At 38.9% G+C, this 15,285-nt stretch overlaps 5 protein-coding genes across 8 annotated transcripts; 4 read left to right on the forward strand and 1 right to left on the reverse strand.

The window, feature by feature from the left end:
• Positions 1-92: 92 nt before the first annotated feature.
• Cpr57A (Cuticular protein 57A) lies at positions 93-1,088 on the forward strand. Its single transcript, XM_064692935.1, has 3 exons — positions 93-270; positions 340-705; positions 858-1,088. Exons 1-3 carry the CDS (start codon positions 250-252, stop codon positions 1,038-1,040), a joined length of 570 nt encoding a protein of 189 aa, XP_064549005.1. The 5' UTR covers positions 93-249; the 3' UTR covers positions 1,041-1,088.
• A 2,205-nt stretch (positions 1,089-3,293) lies between these two features.
• LOC135435740 (gram-negative bacteria-binding protein 3) lies at positions 3,294-4,185 on the forward strand. Its single transcript, XM_064692936.1, has one exon. The coding sequence runs from the start codon at positions 3,317-3,319 to the stop codon at positions 3,689-3,691; it is 375 nt and encodes a 124-aa protein (XP_064549006.1). The 5' UTR covers positions 3,294-3,316; the 3' UTR covers positions 3,692-4,185.
• Positions 4,186-10,652: 6,467 nt separating this feature from the next.
• On the forward strand, positions 10,653-12,043 carry LOC135435731 (uncharacterized). Of its 4 annotated transcripts, XM_064692925.1 has the most exons (5): positions 10,653-10,824; positions 10,884-10,907; positions 11,064-11,159; positions 11,220-11,291; positions 11,816-12,043. In XM_064692925.1, the coding sequence occupies exons 1-5, from the start codon at positions 10,714-10,716 to the stop codon at positions 11,909-11,911; spliced, it is 399 nt and encodes a 132-aa protein (XP_064548995.1). In that variant the 5' UTR covers positions 10,653-10,713; the 3' UTR covers positions 11,912-12,043. The 4 variants fall into 4 exon arrangements, 2 of the variants coding, with proteins under 2 accessions (XP_064548995.1, XP_064548996.1); XR_010437420.1 differs by lacking the exon at positions 11,220-11,291 and having other exon boundaries at positions 10,961-11,159; XR_010437419.1 differs by lacking the exon at positions 11,816-12,043 and having other exon boundaries at positions 10,961-11,159; positions 11,220-11,260.
• A 191-nt stretch (positions 12,044-12,234) lies between these two features.
• Positions 12,235-12,663, forward strand: LOC135435748 (uncharacterized). Its single transcript, XM_064692944.1, has one exon. It carries the CDS (start codon positions 12,261-12,263, stop codon positions 12,594-12,596), a length of 336 nt encoding a protein of 111 aa, XP_064549014.1. The 5' UTR covers positions 12,235-12,260; the 3' UTR covers positions 12,597-12,663.
• Positions 12,664-13,286: 623 nt separating this feature from the next.
• On the reverse strand, positions 13,287-15,091 carry LOC135435746 (bleomycin hydrolase). Its single transcript, XM_064692942.1, has 2 exons — positions 14,484-15,091; positions 13,287-14,431 (listed from the first exon to the last, which is right to left on the reverse strand). Exons 1-2 carry the CDS (start codon positions 15,057-15,059, stop codon positions 13,532-13,534), a joined length of 1,476 nt encoding a protein of 491 aa, XP_064549012.1. The 5' UTR covers positions 15,060-15,091; the 3' UTR covers positions 13,287-13,531.
• Positions 15,092-15,285: the final 194 nt, after the last annotated feature.

The following is a 15,285-nucleotide window of genomic DNA, read 5'->3' on the forward strand; positions in this document are numbered from 1 at the left end:
TCAACATTAATGTCGAATTGTCTTGTTTATGAATGCGAAATTGAAAAAAAAACAAAACAAGTTTGGACTTTAAAGCTTTGATCGGCGTATATATAAAAAGCGAATCGGAGAAGCTAAAGCACTGAGAGCCAGACCAGTTTTTTCGGTTTCGACGACTACGACTAACAAAAATTCGCTACAGGTTTTCAGTTTCCCAACGCAGTTCAACAAAGAGCCACACGTTAAAAAAAGAAACAAAAAGCAGACAGCATGAAGCAATTTCTCATATTGGTAAGCCATAGACAAAGATAGTTATCGAGCGCATAAATAACAACTACATTTCCGGTTGTATGTTGCAAGGTCGTTTGCGCATTGGGCGCCAGTCGCGCGGATGTGTCGCACCTGCAGTTGGCCACCACACCAGAGCCACATGCGCCAGCTAATCCGTATGTTTTCAGCTACCAGGCGGGACGTGCGCCTGGTCATGTAGATCGCCAGCATACGGAGGTATCCGATGGCTCCGGCGTTATACGCGGCGCCTTCTCCTATGTGGATCCCAAGAATGAGGTGCGCACCGTTCAGTACGTAGCCGATAAGAATGGCTTCCATCCGCAGCTGAGTCATCAGCTAGAGGACAGTGATGCCGTCAAGGCGGCCAAGCGCAAGCACTTCGCTGCCTACAATCGCATTGCGCAAGAGCATGCCAGCCACACACCAGGTCAAGCGGTGAGTACGGCCTAGAGATGGATGCGTGATTGGTTAAAATGAATTGCAAATGTTGTTCACGCGAATCACAATACTACCTGCCCGTCACGAGCCAATCTCTTGGAAATCGTACATTGTGCACAATATTATTTCGTATTTCCATTTGCTTGCAGCCGCTCGCAGCTGCTCCCCATGGCAGCGCTGCCGTCATTCATGCAACCCAAAAGCATTTGAGCGCATTTGATCGTATTGCAGCGGAGCATGCAGCTATTGGGGCACAGCAAGAGGCACAGCGTTTGGCACTGGCCGCTCAGTCGGAGCACAGTGAGCTTGACAATGGACAATATCATCCATAAGTTGCCATGTTCTACAAGTGTGTTCAATAAACATTTCATTTGAGAATATTTCCGTTATTTTTTTATTCAATTGCCAGAAAACCTGCAGAGTTACCACTTTTACAAAATTCATTGGTGAACAGTGTTGAGAAGTCGAAAATGAAATTTGAGTTAGTATGAATAGTTGGTATTTATTCGGTGTATAATATCAGTTTCGAGTGCACGTTTTACAGATTTTTAACTGGTTTTATACATGTAGTTATAAACTCTATATAAACGAATTTTATTTCTGCTACTCATTAGTCAAATCATTTCCAGCTTTTGGTGCATCATGAGTATACATCGATGCCTCTTAGCGTCTATAATTTTGTCTGTGGTAAGTTTGTTTGTGTGTAAGTTTTAAATAGAATTCAGTTCAGAATAGGCAGTGGTAATGAAATCTGCCAAAAGCTTAATAACATAACTAATGAGGAGCTAGAAACCATACCGCAAAAGCCACTAGTCGAAAATATTCCAAATAAATTTCAATGCTACGGCAAGTGCTTGTTAAAAGATATCTTGGGAGATGATGGCAAGCTCGATATGGAATTGGTTCTCAAAGATAAATCAAAGGAATGGTATCGTCTGCGGGAGGAATTGGAGCAGTGCAAGGAGCAATACAGCCATATGGCCATCAGTAATGATGCTGAGTCATGTTATTATGCGGTTCATATTCTACTATGTATGACTGTGGATTAAATGACCGGAACCAAAACGCGAATTCAATGATATAATTAACTGATAACCCTTTGAAAAATATTTATAAATAAAGCAAAAATATTGCTACAAAGAAATGTATGTATTATGTGTATTTAAATAAATGAAATAATATCATAACACAAGTATTAAAATTGAGAATGAAGGGATATCTTAGGCACGCCGAAAATTAAATACCCTTGCAGACCCAACCTATTTATAACGCTTTGCCCGTAGCTAAGAATCACATTCAAAATAGTTAATGCCGAGTATATTTAAAATATCTTGAAAAACAGAAAGTTTTTCATACAAGAACCTCATTTTCGACCGATCGATCCTCTGGCAGCTATATGAAATAGTGATCCGATGTAAAAAAGATTTTGCATAAATGTAGGGAGCATAGTAAAAGTTATGATTGCCAAGTTTGGTCTAGATATCTTGATAAGCAAAAAACTTGTTCATACAGACGGACAAGGCTATATCGAATCGGCTGTTGATACTGATCAAGAATATATATACTTTATGGGGCCGGAGATGTCTCCTTCTAGGCGTTACAAATTTCGATGCAAAATTATAATACCCTCTGCAAGGGTATAATAATTAATAATTAATTGTAGTTGATACAACAAAACAGATACCGATCATTGTTGGACCATAATCATATTCACAATATATGTTTATATTGTCTTTGGTTGGGATTTGTTGAATTCAGAAGGTCATATAAACATTCTAAATACTTGTTGATATTAATAATAATTAAAAACGGTTGAAACTATATTACTGAATATGCCGGTTACAGTATATATTGTAGTAAATTCTGGTTCATTTTATTTGAATCTATTCTGATGCACATATATCTAGAAATTGATTTTATTACTCATACGTTATTCGTAACGGCGTCTTGTTATATGTATATTTTAAGCTTAATCGTAAGGGATCTTTAGACTTTGTATTTTTATATTCATGCCGATGACTTGGGTAAGTTTATAATATGATATCATTAAATTTTATTTTAAGCTACCTTGTAACGAATTTTGCCCTTTTCTTCACAAATGCTGAGCTAGATCTCGTGCCTCGAAAACTACGCTGTGGTGCTTATTAAAGGAGATTTTGGGAGATCTCGACGAGCTTTAGGATGAATCAAATAAATGGTATCGGAATCGTGAAATATTGGAGCTATGCAAGGTGCAATACGTCCATGTTTATGCAAATAATGAGATAAAATCGTATAATTTCGATGTTCATGTGTTCATGTGTTGAATGACCGGAACGTAACAAGAATTATCGGAATTAATTGGGTGAATGTCTTTTAATCTTTTAATAAAAATCGTTAATTAAAAGATTACAAAATTATTGTAAAGAATTTCAAAACTTTTTAGTTAAATGAATGAAAAAATAATAGCATTGAATAGAGAGAAACTCTGAGTCTCACGTTATCAGCTGGAGCTGCTTTGTCTTGCTTGTTATTGTCTGATAAGCGAAAGCTCTCGCATTTTCATATAAACCAGCTTAACTCGAGCTTTAATTCCGCATTTCGAAACGCGCTCTCAGGGGAACACGAGATGCGTTTGGCTTTAAACTGCGTTTTGATTCTGACAGCCGTGGCGGTGTGTGCGGCGTACAAGGTGCCAAACGCCCAGGTGCGCGTGTTCTATCCCAAGGGATTTGAGGTTTCCATACCGCACGAAGAGGGCATTACATTGTTCGCCTTCCATGGCAAGCTAAACGAGGATTTTGATGGATTGGAAGCTGGCAGCTGGGCGCGCGATATACCCAACGCGAAGAAGGGACGCTGGACATTCCGTGATCGTGAAACGGTTTTGAATATAGGCGACACGCTGTACTACTGGACCTTTGTTGTCTACAACGGATTGGGCTATCGCGAGGATGATGGCGCGTATGTGGTCACCGAGTATACGCCAAGTGGGAAATCTTAAGACAGCTTCAAATAAATACGAAATATGAGTCTCAGCCGAGAATTGCTAATTTCCATTGTGTGATTGCCACAAAAAAAACCTGTCTTTAATTAACTTGTCTATATGAATACATTTCGTGTAGCCACAGAACGCTTATAATGGTTTTAGTATAGGGTATTCTCTTAAATATACTTCACATAAAATATAACCAAATCAGCTTTTCGCTTGACTGTCCCTTGCTTATTTGGGGGTATCTGTGAGTAGAAGTACGCGCAACTTTCTTTAAAATTGACTTGTTCTTGGAACAATTGACATGTATTATGGTAATTGTATTAATTTGGCGTCCTTAAACGATGCTGAATAAAATTCGAATTGTTATGATAAATACGGAATCTGATAGTGCTTCTCGCGCAGTCTGCATATGGGGAATGTCATGTATAATGCAATTAAGTCAACTGATATTTCAATATATAAAGCAAATGCTTTAATGAAAATGCATTTATTATGCATCCAGACTCGTTTCGTGTGATTCATTTAATTATTTTTGTTAATAAAATTTGCTGTGCATATTTATGCTCTTTTAAACGCTGTAATTAATCATGAATAAATCGCAATGCATTAATAGTCACACGTGTGCAAAGGGGCTGCTCCAAGCACCACTCACCACCCACCACCCACCGATCCACCAATCCGACGAAGGATTCACAAGGCAAATTGATGAAGTTTTAGTTACGGCAACTGCACTACGTGACGTGTGCGTATCCAGACAAACGCAACGGCCACGCCCTTTGCAACGCCAATGCTCACATTTTTTTTTTGTGGCAGTCCTTGGACTCTTTGTGCCTCTTTCTCTGAATTTTTCCTCTTTTTTTTTTGGCACTTTGCAACAACAGAGCAAATGCAATTACAACGCAATGTGCACAAATTTTTTACACTCACTGTGGCGCATTCGCCAGCCGCGCTAAATTGGTCTGGCAAATTCTTTTTGGACGGCTACAGGTCTACAGTCTACAGTCTGCATCTAGCACTACTTTTATAATTTCTGCACTTTTGTGCATTGCGTAGCTGAAGCCCCCCCACACCCCCCTTAAACGCTTCATTGCCCCTGCCTTTTTCCCTACAGCAATTGCGAAAAGTGCAACAAATGTTGCTTGTCCTTGTAGCAAGATAGTATTTATTTTCCGTGGTACACTAATAAATATCCTTTCGATTTGAACAAGAAGCTTCCATAGCACGTATTTAGTTAAAAATTATCATTCCTTCACGTTAAATGGCATCAAATATATTATAGATATTTTTTTGTCTTGTTTATGTTATTTTCATTTATAAAATAAAATAATAAAAAAATAGATATATATATATATATAGTATATTAAATTATAATATATTATATCAAAATGTATATATAAAGAATATTTTTATTTTAATTTTATCTTAATATTTTTAATGTTTTTTTTTTTTATTAAATATGCTTATTATGTCTTAGGCTTAAGCGATAAAAAAAGGTAAGATTTGAAATTCGTGAATATTATTGGACAACCCTTCGGCTAGGGTAATAAAGGGCTGCTGCACACGTTCAGGCGCTTAATGCCTGACACGTTTCGCTTTTGGGGCGTGCCCGTCTGCTAGCAGCAGACACACACATACACAAATTTTTTTTACACAGTTTGTTGGAGCATGGCAAGTGTCATAAATATTCTTTGGCGCTGCTTTATTTCTTGCCACGCAGACGATGGAGACGACCGAGCAGTTTATCAATAATGCAAAACATTCGAGCGAGGGGTGTTTACATTAGAGTCGGCTCTGTGGGGGACGGGCGGTGGGGGGGAGGGGTCTGCCAGTTGAGCGGCATAAGTTGCTTGGGCAACAGCTCCGTGGCTTCGATACCAACCTTAAGCCCATGACATCTCCCTTTAGCAGTCGCATTCGCATTCGCATTCGCATTCTCGTTTTCATTCTCATTCCTATTCCCCGAACGACAGCAGCATCAGCATCCGCATCAGCATCCGCATCAGGAGCCGTTGCATTCGGTGTGCATGTTTGTCGATTTGACTACGATTGCGGAAACGTATACAGTTCGTTGATCATTATCCGGTTCGTGAGGCTTTCTGGGCAATCCGCTTGCCAGACACGTGACGTTGCCCACCAGAGTCTTGACGCTATTGAACTTACTTATTACCGAATCCATTCTGAGTTAGGAGTGCGGGGTGTGGCATGGCTGGAAGGGAAAGGGGGTGGTGGGTGGTATTTAGTAGTGACAACTAAAACACATTTCAATTGCTGGACACCAATGCGAAAGGCCGCTGCGAATTCCCTGGTTTATGTTTAGCCCAACCAAAGTGCTGAGAATTAACCGCCCGGCTGACTGGCAGCCACTTTGCCAATTGGCAGCCCGGCCGTAATGCCTAGTAATGCCTATGGCGCGCATTTAATGGTACTCTTCGGGCTGCTAATGGAGCGTGCTGTAATTGCATTTCGTATATATTTCTACGAGTACGTTGTATATCCATTATAAACGAAATGGGGGCCCCCCTTACGAGTGCATTTCGGTTGCACAAAAATTGCATACAAATTGAGGGCCCTCTCAATTTGTTGATAAACTGATGAGATTTTGCTAAAATCTGCTAAATCGGAATTTTATCCTGAATGTTGTTGCTATTAAATTTTAAACAGCAATTAGATTGATATTGTAAATTAGATCTAAACAACCCATTTATATGGGGTACTTCTAAGATTGCGTACCACATTTCCCACATTATCGTTTTTTTGTGGCGAAAGGTGAAAGCCCATTACTGAGAGTAAGTATCGAGATTAGCCGACGATATCCCATCTTATCTTATTTGAATATATGCAAGTACAACAATAGTAGCTCAGTTTTGAGTCCCTTCGGAGGGTTACAAAAGCTTTTCGATTATGGAAAGAGGAAAGCGTTTCGCCTAGGCGATACGTTTACGATAGTACAAATTAATTACACTTCATTTTAAGGCAATAATGCGAAACGATTTTGTTCCATATTTTGTCCGCTTTACAACTTTTCTTTAAAATACGATCGATACTTTTTTTTATTTGTTTTTTCGAATTATTTGTATTATCGTTTGAGAGAGTATATTGGATTATTGCAATGTCCGTTTGCCCGTCCATCCGTCTGACTGTCTATACTCGGCGTCAGATAAAGTGTTAAGATTATATAGCTATGCTCGCTATGGCGTGGCATATCGCGGAAATCTTTATTTTTGTATAAAGTTGAAAGCCAGAGTGAACATTATTAGATTCTCTACGGATCAATCCCAAAATATCGATCAAAAAATTGGAAAAATTGATCGATACCATAAAATTTAGATGGTAGCCTGTTGGATAATGGACGATTCTTATGCAGTGCACTAGAATTTTTATACTTGCCTTTGTAGATGGTATTAAAATTTATTCATAAAATGTGTAACGCATAGAAGGACACCTTCGACCACATAATGCATACATATGATCAATATCATATCATCATCAAATGATCAGCATCAATAGCCGAGTTCAAAGAGCAATCGCCGTCTGTTTGTTTCTATGAAAATAGAGCATGGGTCTGATTTCCTGCTGCAGGTGGTATATAATACAATATAGTTGTCATAGGAACGATCGATCTAAAGGTAGGTTCATCAAAACATTTGTGTTTATCAAGATATCTTGACAAAATTTGGCATTTATTAGCCTCACTGTACTTCTAACATATTTGTTAAATCTTATTTAGACTAAACTCGGCATTTTAAAATTTCACTATGCACATATGTAAATATATGCGAAATCTTTTCATAGCACAATTATTTTATAATAGAAAGAATCGGGCGAAAAAAAAAGTTTGTATGGCAACTATTTTCACATATCTGCAGAGCCGTAAGACAAATGTGTAGAAGGGTATAAAATCTTCGATGTCGTTCTTTTAAAAGTCATCTATCTTGATGACTATAGTCAAAAATACATTTTAATGTGCCTGACTTGTATTGGTTTTTTTTTTATTTTTTTATTCATGGTACACGCATGGTGCAATCTAATTATACATACACAGAAATATCAGTCATCTTTGACTCGACTTAAATCAATAAACACAACTGAAAATTGGCACATTTTAAGCCAGTGACAGGTAATGGAATCGCATAAGAAGCTGCCGCTCAAAATCAAATTAGAGCAAATGCGAGGCACTTGAAGGAAATGCGCACTGCAAGTCACAGGAAACAGGAAAGCGCGGAGGCTGGCAAAATCAAATAACAAAATCTGATTGAATTGAAACTGAGGTAAAGGTAAAACGGTAAACGCTGATTTATTGATTTTCAAACAGCGACTTTGACATTTTCCATCTGCTTTTGGTAGAATTAAATAAAGCAAATTCACAGGCTCGCAGAGTCCTTTGTGTTGCGCCTGTTGCAAATTGCTGAAATTGTGCAACAGCGCAGCTGCCACATTTTAAATAGCTTATGTATGCACTGGAACAATGTCAATTCGGTCACTTACGCACACCGAAATTTTATTCGCAACACATTTTCTTTTGTCCGCTAAACGATTTTTTATGTGTTTACCCTTGTAAAGGATATTTTAACTTTGTCATACATTATGTAACGTAAAGAGTTGTTGAGTCTCTATCTATATCATATATTCTTCTATCTATATCATATAGCTGCCATAGGTTAAGATTTTGCTTTAAAAGTTGTTTGCTTTATATGATATGTTGACCAATCTATGCATTTAAAAGTTTAATCTGTTTCTTTACATATGAGAAACTTGTATATATGTTTCGGACTTCTTTATCAAAAAGCTCAATAGGAAAGATCTTAAGAAAATGAACTTTTGTCCACACGTTCATATACATATTCCCAATATATCTTGTCAAAGTTCAAAGCAATTAAAAACCTGTATCAAGTAGGGCTACCTTATTCTATCGCTATAGGAACAATCGGTTGGACATAACGCTTCTGTGTCTCCAAAGGGTATTTGAACTCCTGCGTGCCGAAGATACTCATTTTTTCTTGTTTATTTTTTATTTTATGTTTCATTTAATTTTTATTTTCATTTTATTTTATTTTATGCTTTTTTTGTTGTTTGCCGCTGCTGCTGTTTGTTTGTTGTTTGCGTTTGGCGTTGAGTAGCGGAAATAGTAAAAGTTTTCTAATGAGAAAAGTTTACACACAGAGACAGAAAGGAAGCCCGAAGGAGAGTGGCAGAGTGAAAGAGAGAGCGCGACAAAAATAGGAGCAGAGCAAAAGAGCGGGTGTTTCTAAGATGCAGACAACGAGCAACCCATATAGAGAGGCACCAACGGCGTTGTCCACACTGGCGACGAATTTAATCATCTGCCTTTACTGTTGGTCCCGTTGTTCTTGCTATTGTTATTGTTGCTGTTTGCGCGAATGTGCACATCAAAAACTAAACACGTCAAAGTAAGCAACGGAAATGAGAAAAAGTGCGCTTATTTATTTTGTACTCTTTTTCAACAATTTCGTTTTTGTCGCCTGCACCTCTATTTGACTTGGTTGACAACGAGAGGCTGAGACACAGACAAAGATGGCGACAGAAACACGCATTTTGCGCCCTACGCCTTTCGGCACGTCAGCATCAAAGCGTGTTATAATTTCAAAATTATGCAAAGCTCTGGTAAACGTGGACGTGGACTCATTCCGGCGTGTTTAGTGCCGGATATGAAGAAGAAGAGCGTGAAAAGAGCCCAATACTCGCACACAGTTTTCAAGTGCCAGGGCTGCAAGTGACATGGTGCTGAACTTTGGCAACAGGGCGCATTATAAGCAACAGCCATAGATTAAATGTAGCTTGCAATGTTCGCAGATTATGAAAATCACATCTGAGATAACTCTAAAACGTTTATTTTAGCCAAACATCTATTAACTGATCAGAACAACTTTTTTAATTACACTATGTTAGGTCAACCTTGCAAACAACCTTACTCTTTTGGTACACTATTGCCAATAACACGATAATAATTTTTTTTTATTGTAAATTTTTTATTTTATTAAAGGCATGTCCATAACCACCATAAACCATTTTGACCAAAGGCGAAGTACTAATTGCTGAGTTTGTTCAAGATATATTGAATCCGAAAGTTTTTCATACAAAAACTTATTTAACCGTCTTTTATGATAGAGATTCATACTCTCGAATACTCTTTAGTATGATCTGTAAAAAGATCTTGTTTATAAGTAAGGAGCACGGTATAAATTGTCAATGACAAATTTGGCTAAAATATCGTGATAAACAAAAAACTTTCATACAAGAACTTAAAATTCATATATGTACATGTATGACAGCTATATAGAACATCGATCTGGGCGACTTCGAGATATGTATGTTCTGCCTGTAGTAGAAAGACTGAGATATGAGACAAACTGATAAAGAATTAAAATAATGTATAATCAATATAAATAGGGTCGGAGATATTTCCCACTATGCTTAATACATTTCGTGACAAGGGTACAGAAACGTTTAAAATAAGTTAAGTTAAGTTTATTCAACAAATATAAATTATAAAATGAATTTAACATCTGAATGCACCCGTTGTCTTTAGAGGTTTCTCTTTTAAAATGTTGCTCTTGAAGTACTTGAATCTATATTCCAATAAATTAATTAAGCACGAGCATAATTTATTCGTACATATTATTCATATCTTACTTCCTCAATTTTCCAATATGTGTATATTTTAAGAGTAGATGGAAAATTGGAAACACACTCTCTTTTCAAATGCCGCCCGTTTGATGTTAATGCAGATGTATCTTGAGAATACATCTTGTTTTTATGTCATTTGGCAGCTGCTAATAACTGGGATTTAATAAACAATTAAATTGTTGCCCCTGTGCGATACGCATCGACAATTACTTGGCAAGCTGACATTTTACAAGATTTCGGATAACGTTTAACAAGCCAATTAAAATCGCAATACCCATGGGGGCAGAACGTATAAAAGAAGCTGCACAGCCAAGTGCTGGCCAGCGGCGAGAAGTCAGAAGTTTCTCCCATTCTCAAAATATTGAACGCGACGTGACGGCTCCAAAATGAAGCTATTTTGCGTTATTTTGCTTGTTTACGTGGTGGCTTTGACATTGTTCGGCGTGGACGGACGTGGTGGCGGTCACGGTGGCGGTGGCTCCAAAATGGGCTTGGAGGTAAGCGATATAATACTTGCTGCACTATTACAAATATTCTAAATAAGTTTTTGCAACAGGAGCCGATGCGCCTCTTTGTCAGGGTAAGTCTGTTGTGAGATAAATAGCGCAAAAGTTAAAATCTCTCTGCCCCAAGACGCGTCGCCAATTAAGCGTTAATGAAGAGGAATTGATGCGGCGACGCCTCCTGGATTATAAGCGTTTACTTATGGAATTTTGCCAATGCCTACTAATTCTAGGCACGGCGCCATGTCCACAATCATAAAAAGGGACTCGAGAGCGGATCGGCTTATGTCAACAACGAGCAACCGCCACCACCCCCACCGCATTTTAGAGTAAGCTATCAGATATAACTATAACTATATTACACCTGAAATCTGTCCATATGCTAACAGTCCCGTCGTAATATCATGAACAACGAACCAACGCAGCAGGCGACCAATGAAGAACCACCTTCACATATCAGGGTAAGTAAACTATTCGAATACTTTTACGTTAAGCTTGCTCCAACTACTCCTATATTTATTAACTAGTTAGTTCTCATTAGATCTTTGTTCATTCTTTTGTTTTCTTGCCTTCACCTAATTATTTCCCATTCATTGGCCAGTTGCCACCTGGTATTTACTTACCACCAGCTAGTATACCAATACCATAACTAAATATTGTAGTCAAAACTGAAGCAGAACCTATGTGGATGTTAGTGGAACCATGTCGAGTAGCAAACAAGAATAACAAGTACAAGCAAATAAAACTTGCTTAAAGCATTCTAAAAACGCAATTACGAAAACTTCTTGACTTATTTTACACCAATGTGTAATGGACTTTCTCAGTACCAGGAGTCTGGGCGAGCTCATTTGTCATTTAGGGAAAATGTTTTTTGAACTTCTCAGGCATAGTTTTAAGATACTCAAATTAGAGACTGTGCAACATCAGCAAAGAGTTAAATCACTTTACTAATTGCACATTATATTTATTATTTGTGACTCAACAGCAACGCCGCCAGATTCCACCACCACCTGAGGGAATGCCACCACCGCCTGATGGAGTACCTGCACCACCCGCGGGTATGCCAGCACCGCCGCATTAAGGATAAGGAATAGCTAAATATTATTTACGTACATATATCATATAGTAAGGCGCTTGTGTAGGGGTTAGGGAACCACGACAAAAAAGGAATTAGCCGTTAAATAAAATATGTTTCAAGCATTCCAAAAAAGCATTTACCAAATCGCCTTGCTGATTTATACACTCATAAACGATTTAACATTTCCAAGTAGTAATCTGCGCTAATCCTCTGCAGCTGCTCCGCAAACATAAATCAGGTAGTTTTGCCCAGATGCTACCTGCACACAATTTTCTTCTTTTTTTTTTTTACCACGTATTTAAGAGTCTGTTGGCTGTTTAGTTGATTCAGTTGCAGATCGTCTTTCGTCAGGATGAAGTTCGTTGCGTTTCTTTTGCTGAGCAGCCTCACTGTCGCCTTGGTCGTGGCCTTTCCTGATAACCACAATGCAGTTGCTGATTTGCCAGATGCTGACCTGCATGCTGATGCAGTTTCCACGACAGAAGAGGGAGGCGCCGCCACGCCATCAGAGACTAATCAGCTACGTCGGCCACGTCATCTTCTGAAGAAGCTGTTCTATCCAGAGCCACAGGTGATAGTACAACCAATTCTGGTACAACCGCGGCCCTACTATACCAATCCCTACATTGGTGCTGGTCGAGGTTATAATATTGGCTATGGCATAGGAAAAAGTTATAAGAAATGGTAGAACATTTTATCGAAAATTTAATAAATGAAAATTTTGTCTTAAGGCAATGCGCTTTTTTTTGTTCCTCTTTTACGCAAAGTCAAATTTCTCCAGCGCAAATCCCTTAAGTCCAAAACAGTCGTCGACTTGACGGCAACGGTCGCATTTTCCTCCAAACTCCCGCCGCAATTGTCTCTCTAATGCCTAATTAGGCATGCTAGGCACGTAAGTCTAATTCCCAAAAACTTAGCGAAGGTCGCGCCTCGTCGGTTGGGCTGAAGATTTCTCAATAATTTCAATACATGACAGCAATTAAAGTCAGAGAAAAATAAAAACTAATTCCGCTCGTGGAGTCAGAAATGTTTAAGATTAATTTAAAAAAAAATTAAATTAAAATAAATGAAATGAAATCATTACTTATAAAAATAAAATATGTAAAGTTTTAAAATATTCCGCCTGTCTAGGAGCGTTTGTGAGCATTAAATAAAATTTTTTATAAATTCCTCGAAAAGCCAATCATTTAATTAAATTTAATTAGACATTTAGTAAAAATTGCTATATATGTATAACAGGGTTGGAATTTCGAGAAAAAGGATGAACTAATTTGGTTATATGGAATAATTAGAAACTCAGTTACAAATCATATTTTATAATAATTAAATTAGGGTTTTATTTTAAATAATGTATAATTTCTATAAAATAAAATAACAATAATATTAAAATTGTATTATTATTTAAAATTTTACAATATACCGTTTGGCTTCATCATACATCATTTAATATTTAAAAACTTATTACAATTTTCTATAAATGTCTTGAAACGCATTTAATACCAATGAATTTGGTTTGGGCCAAGCCGAAGCAGTTCCTTGCCATAATTTAAAATTGATGACAGCTGATTTAGTGTATTGGACAGTATGCCAGCCCTGAACAACTACCTGGGGACTCATCAGCCATCAACTGAGGAGCGCGCCCATGGGGTCCCAAACGGGCAGTTCCACGCTGGGCTGAGTTTGAAGCGCGTGCATCACGCCTGGCGGCACATAACGGGAGTCGACAACTATCTCGAAGGCATACTCCCGCAGCCAATCGACGTTCAAGACGGTAGCCTTGTCGCTGGCCACTTTGCGCTTGACTGCATCCTGTTTGGCATCAGCGTCAGCCTCGACAGCCTCCGGCAGGTGCAGGCTATCTGTGGACTCCGTCTTTTTGGTGGTTGTCGTTTCTGTTGCCTTTCGCATTGTGCTAAATTGCAACGGCTGCCGCACTGCATCCAATGTGACCTCTGTCAGCAATAGCGCTGTATTGCGTCGCGTCGCCTTGTAGAGCATACGATCGGCTTTGTCAAGTGCCGTGCCCACGGGCATGCCGAAAACCTGATCAAAGTGGTACATTTTCAGGCTGAGCACATCCGACTTGGTGTTAAACAAAACTGGCAGATCGCAGGCCAGCCACACAGCTGAGCCAGCTGCCAGAGAATTTACGATGATATCCAGCAGGATCTCCATTGGTTGGTTGTTGTAGCTTTGGCGTAGTCCATCAATCATATTGGAGCTGTTTGCGATGTGATAGTTGCGGTAATAGATGGAGCTGAGGCGGGGATCGTGGCCCAAGCAAACCTGCGCATCGCGTGAAAAATAAGGCTCTATCATGGCCTTGTAAAAGCTCAGAGGTGTATAAATTAGCTTCTGGTCTTCATCTTTTAAGCTCCACGTAAAGTTTACTGGCGGCGTTCCCAAGCAAATGCTAATTATTTTGTAAAGCTCTTCAATCATGGGTTCCATCATTAATCGCAGCATATGGCCATCCCCATCAAATGTAAATTGCGCATGCAGTCGGCAGCTAAACTCGTGCAGCTGCAAAATATAATGACTTAGTGTCAATCTGGATGAGATGGACAGCACTTACCTTGCTCCTAAGCATCTTATTAAGATGCAGCGATCGAGTTGACGACCAGCTTGCCAGATAGAATTGCTTGGGCATAACACCATACTTCTGGATGAGATTCACAAACATCTGCCAATTCCCGCCATCGGGCACCGTGTGCTTCATCAAGTACCTAAAGGTGCGCCCATCTACTGGCTCACAACGTGCCAGGAGCTCTATCACAGTATGGAGAAAATAATTACAGCGCTCCAGCTTGTGCCAGTAGAACAGATAAGGGGCGGAGAGTTCGCAATCCTTGCGCATGGATAGACGCAGCAGATCGAGGCCAGCACAGATCCATTTTGGGCCGCCAACCGTCGACTTTGCCAGCTTATTCACCTCAAAGTGTTCCTTGCCGGGTATTGTTGACGCCTTCTGGTCCTGCCTCATACAAGCGCTGATCGGATCACGCGCGGTACAAACATTTTGGGCCAGTCGGTTAATTGGCAGCGTGAAGAACTCAGAACGCCATGTGGACAACTGGGACTTTTCAAGTGTAAAGCAGGCCGCAACTGGCGGGAAATTGCCCATTTCGTTAATTTGCGAGAGCGCTGACATTCGGAAAAAATAGAATTAAAAGAATTTTAAAAGATAACTAAAAATACGATTTTTTTTTTTTTTTTTTTTTCAGCGAAACAGTATGCCCAGATTAAATGTGTTATAAACTTTCTGTAACGAAACCAGGGCTGCAATCATTTAGTAATATTGAAGTATAATCTTATAATTTACTTGTCTACCCTGTACATTTTTGAATGTATCTAAACTTTTCTCTATATCTATATCT

The sequence above is a fragment of the Drosophila montana genome, unplaced genomic scaffold, assembly GCF_035044405.1.
Source record: "Drosophila montana isolate Dmon_TW-CO22-7 unplaced genomic scaffold, ASM3504440v1 contig_3683_1, whole genome shotgun sequence".
NCBI classification, from domain to species: Eukaryota; Metazoa; Arthropoda; class Insecta; order Diptera; family Drosophilidae; genus Drosophila; species Drosophila montana.

Excerpts from the sequence above, each read along its gene's own strand:
- LOC135435740 (XM_064692936.1), top strand. The coding sequence starts at position 3,317 with ATGCGTTTGGCTTTAAACTGCGTTTTGATTCTGACAGCCGTGGCGGTG.
- LOC135435746 (XM_064692942.1), bottom strand. The coding sequence starts at position 15,059 with ATGTCAGCGCTCTCGCAAATTAACGAAATGGGCAATTTCCCGCCAGTT. Across the intron at positions 14,432-14,483 it reads ATAAGATGCTTAGGAGCAAG|CTGCACGAGTTTAGCTGCCG; the intron begins GTAAGTGCTGTC and ends TATATTTTGCAG.
- Cpr57A (XM_064692935.1), top strand. The coding sequence starts at position 250 with ATGAAGCAATTTCTCATATTG. Across the intron at positions 271-339 it reads TGAAGCAATTTCTCATATTG|GTCGTTTGCGCATTGGGCGC; the intron begins GTAAGCCATAGA and ends GTATGTTGCAAG. Across the intron at positions 706-857 it reads GCCACACACCAGGTCAAGCG|CCGCTCGCAGCTGCTCCCCA; the intron begins GTGAGTACGGCC and ends ATTTGCTTGCAG.
- LOC135435731 (XM_064692925.1), top strand. The coding sequence starts at position 10,714 with ATGAAGCTATTTTGCGTTATTTTGCTTGTTTACGTGGTGGCTTTGACA. Across the intron at positions 11,160-11,219 it reads CACCCCCACCGCATTTTAGA|TCCCGTCGTAATATCATGAA; the intron begins GTAAGCTATCAG and ends ATATGCTAACAG. Across the intron at positions 11,292-11,815 it reads AACCACCTTCACATATCAGG|CAACGCCGCCAGATTCCACC; the intron begins GTAAGTAAACTA and ends GTGACTCAACAG.
- LOC135435748 (XM_064692944.1), top strand. The coding sequence starts at position 12,261 with ATGAAGTTCGTTGCGTTTCTTTTGCTGAGCAGCCTCACTGTCGCCTTG.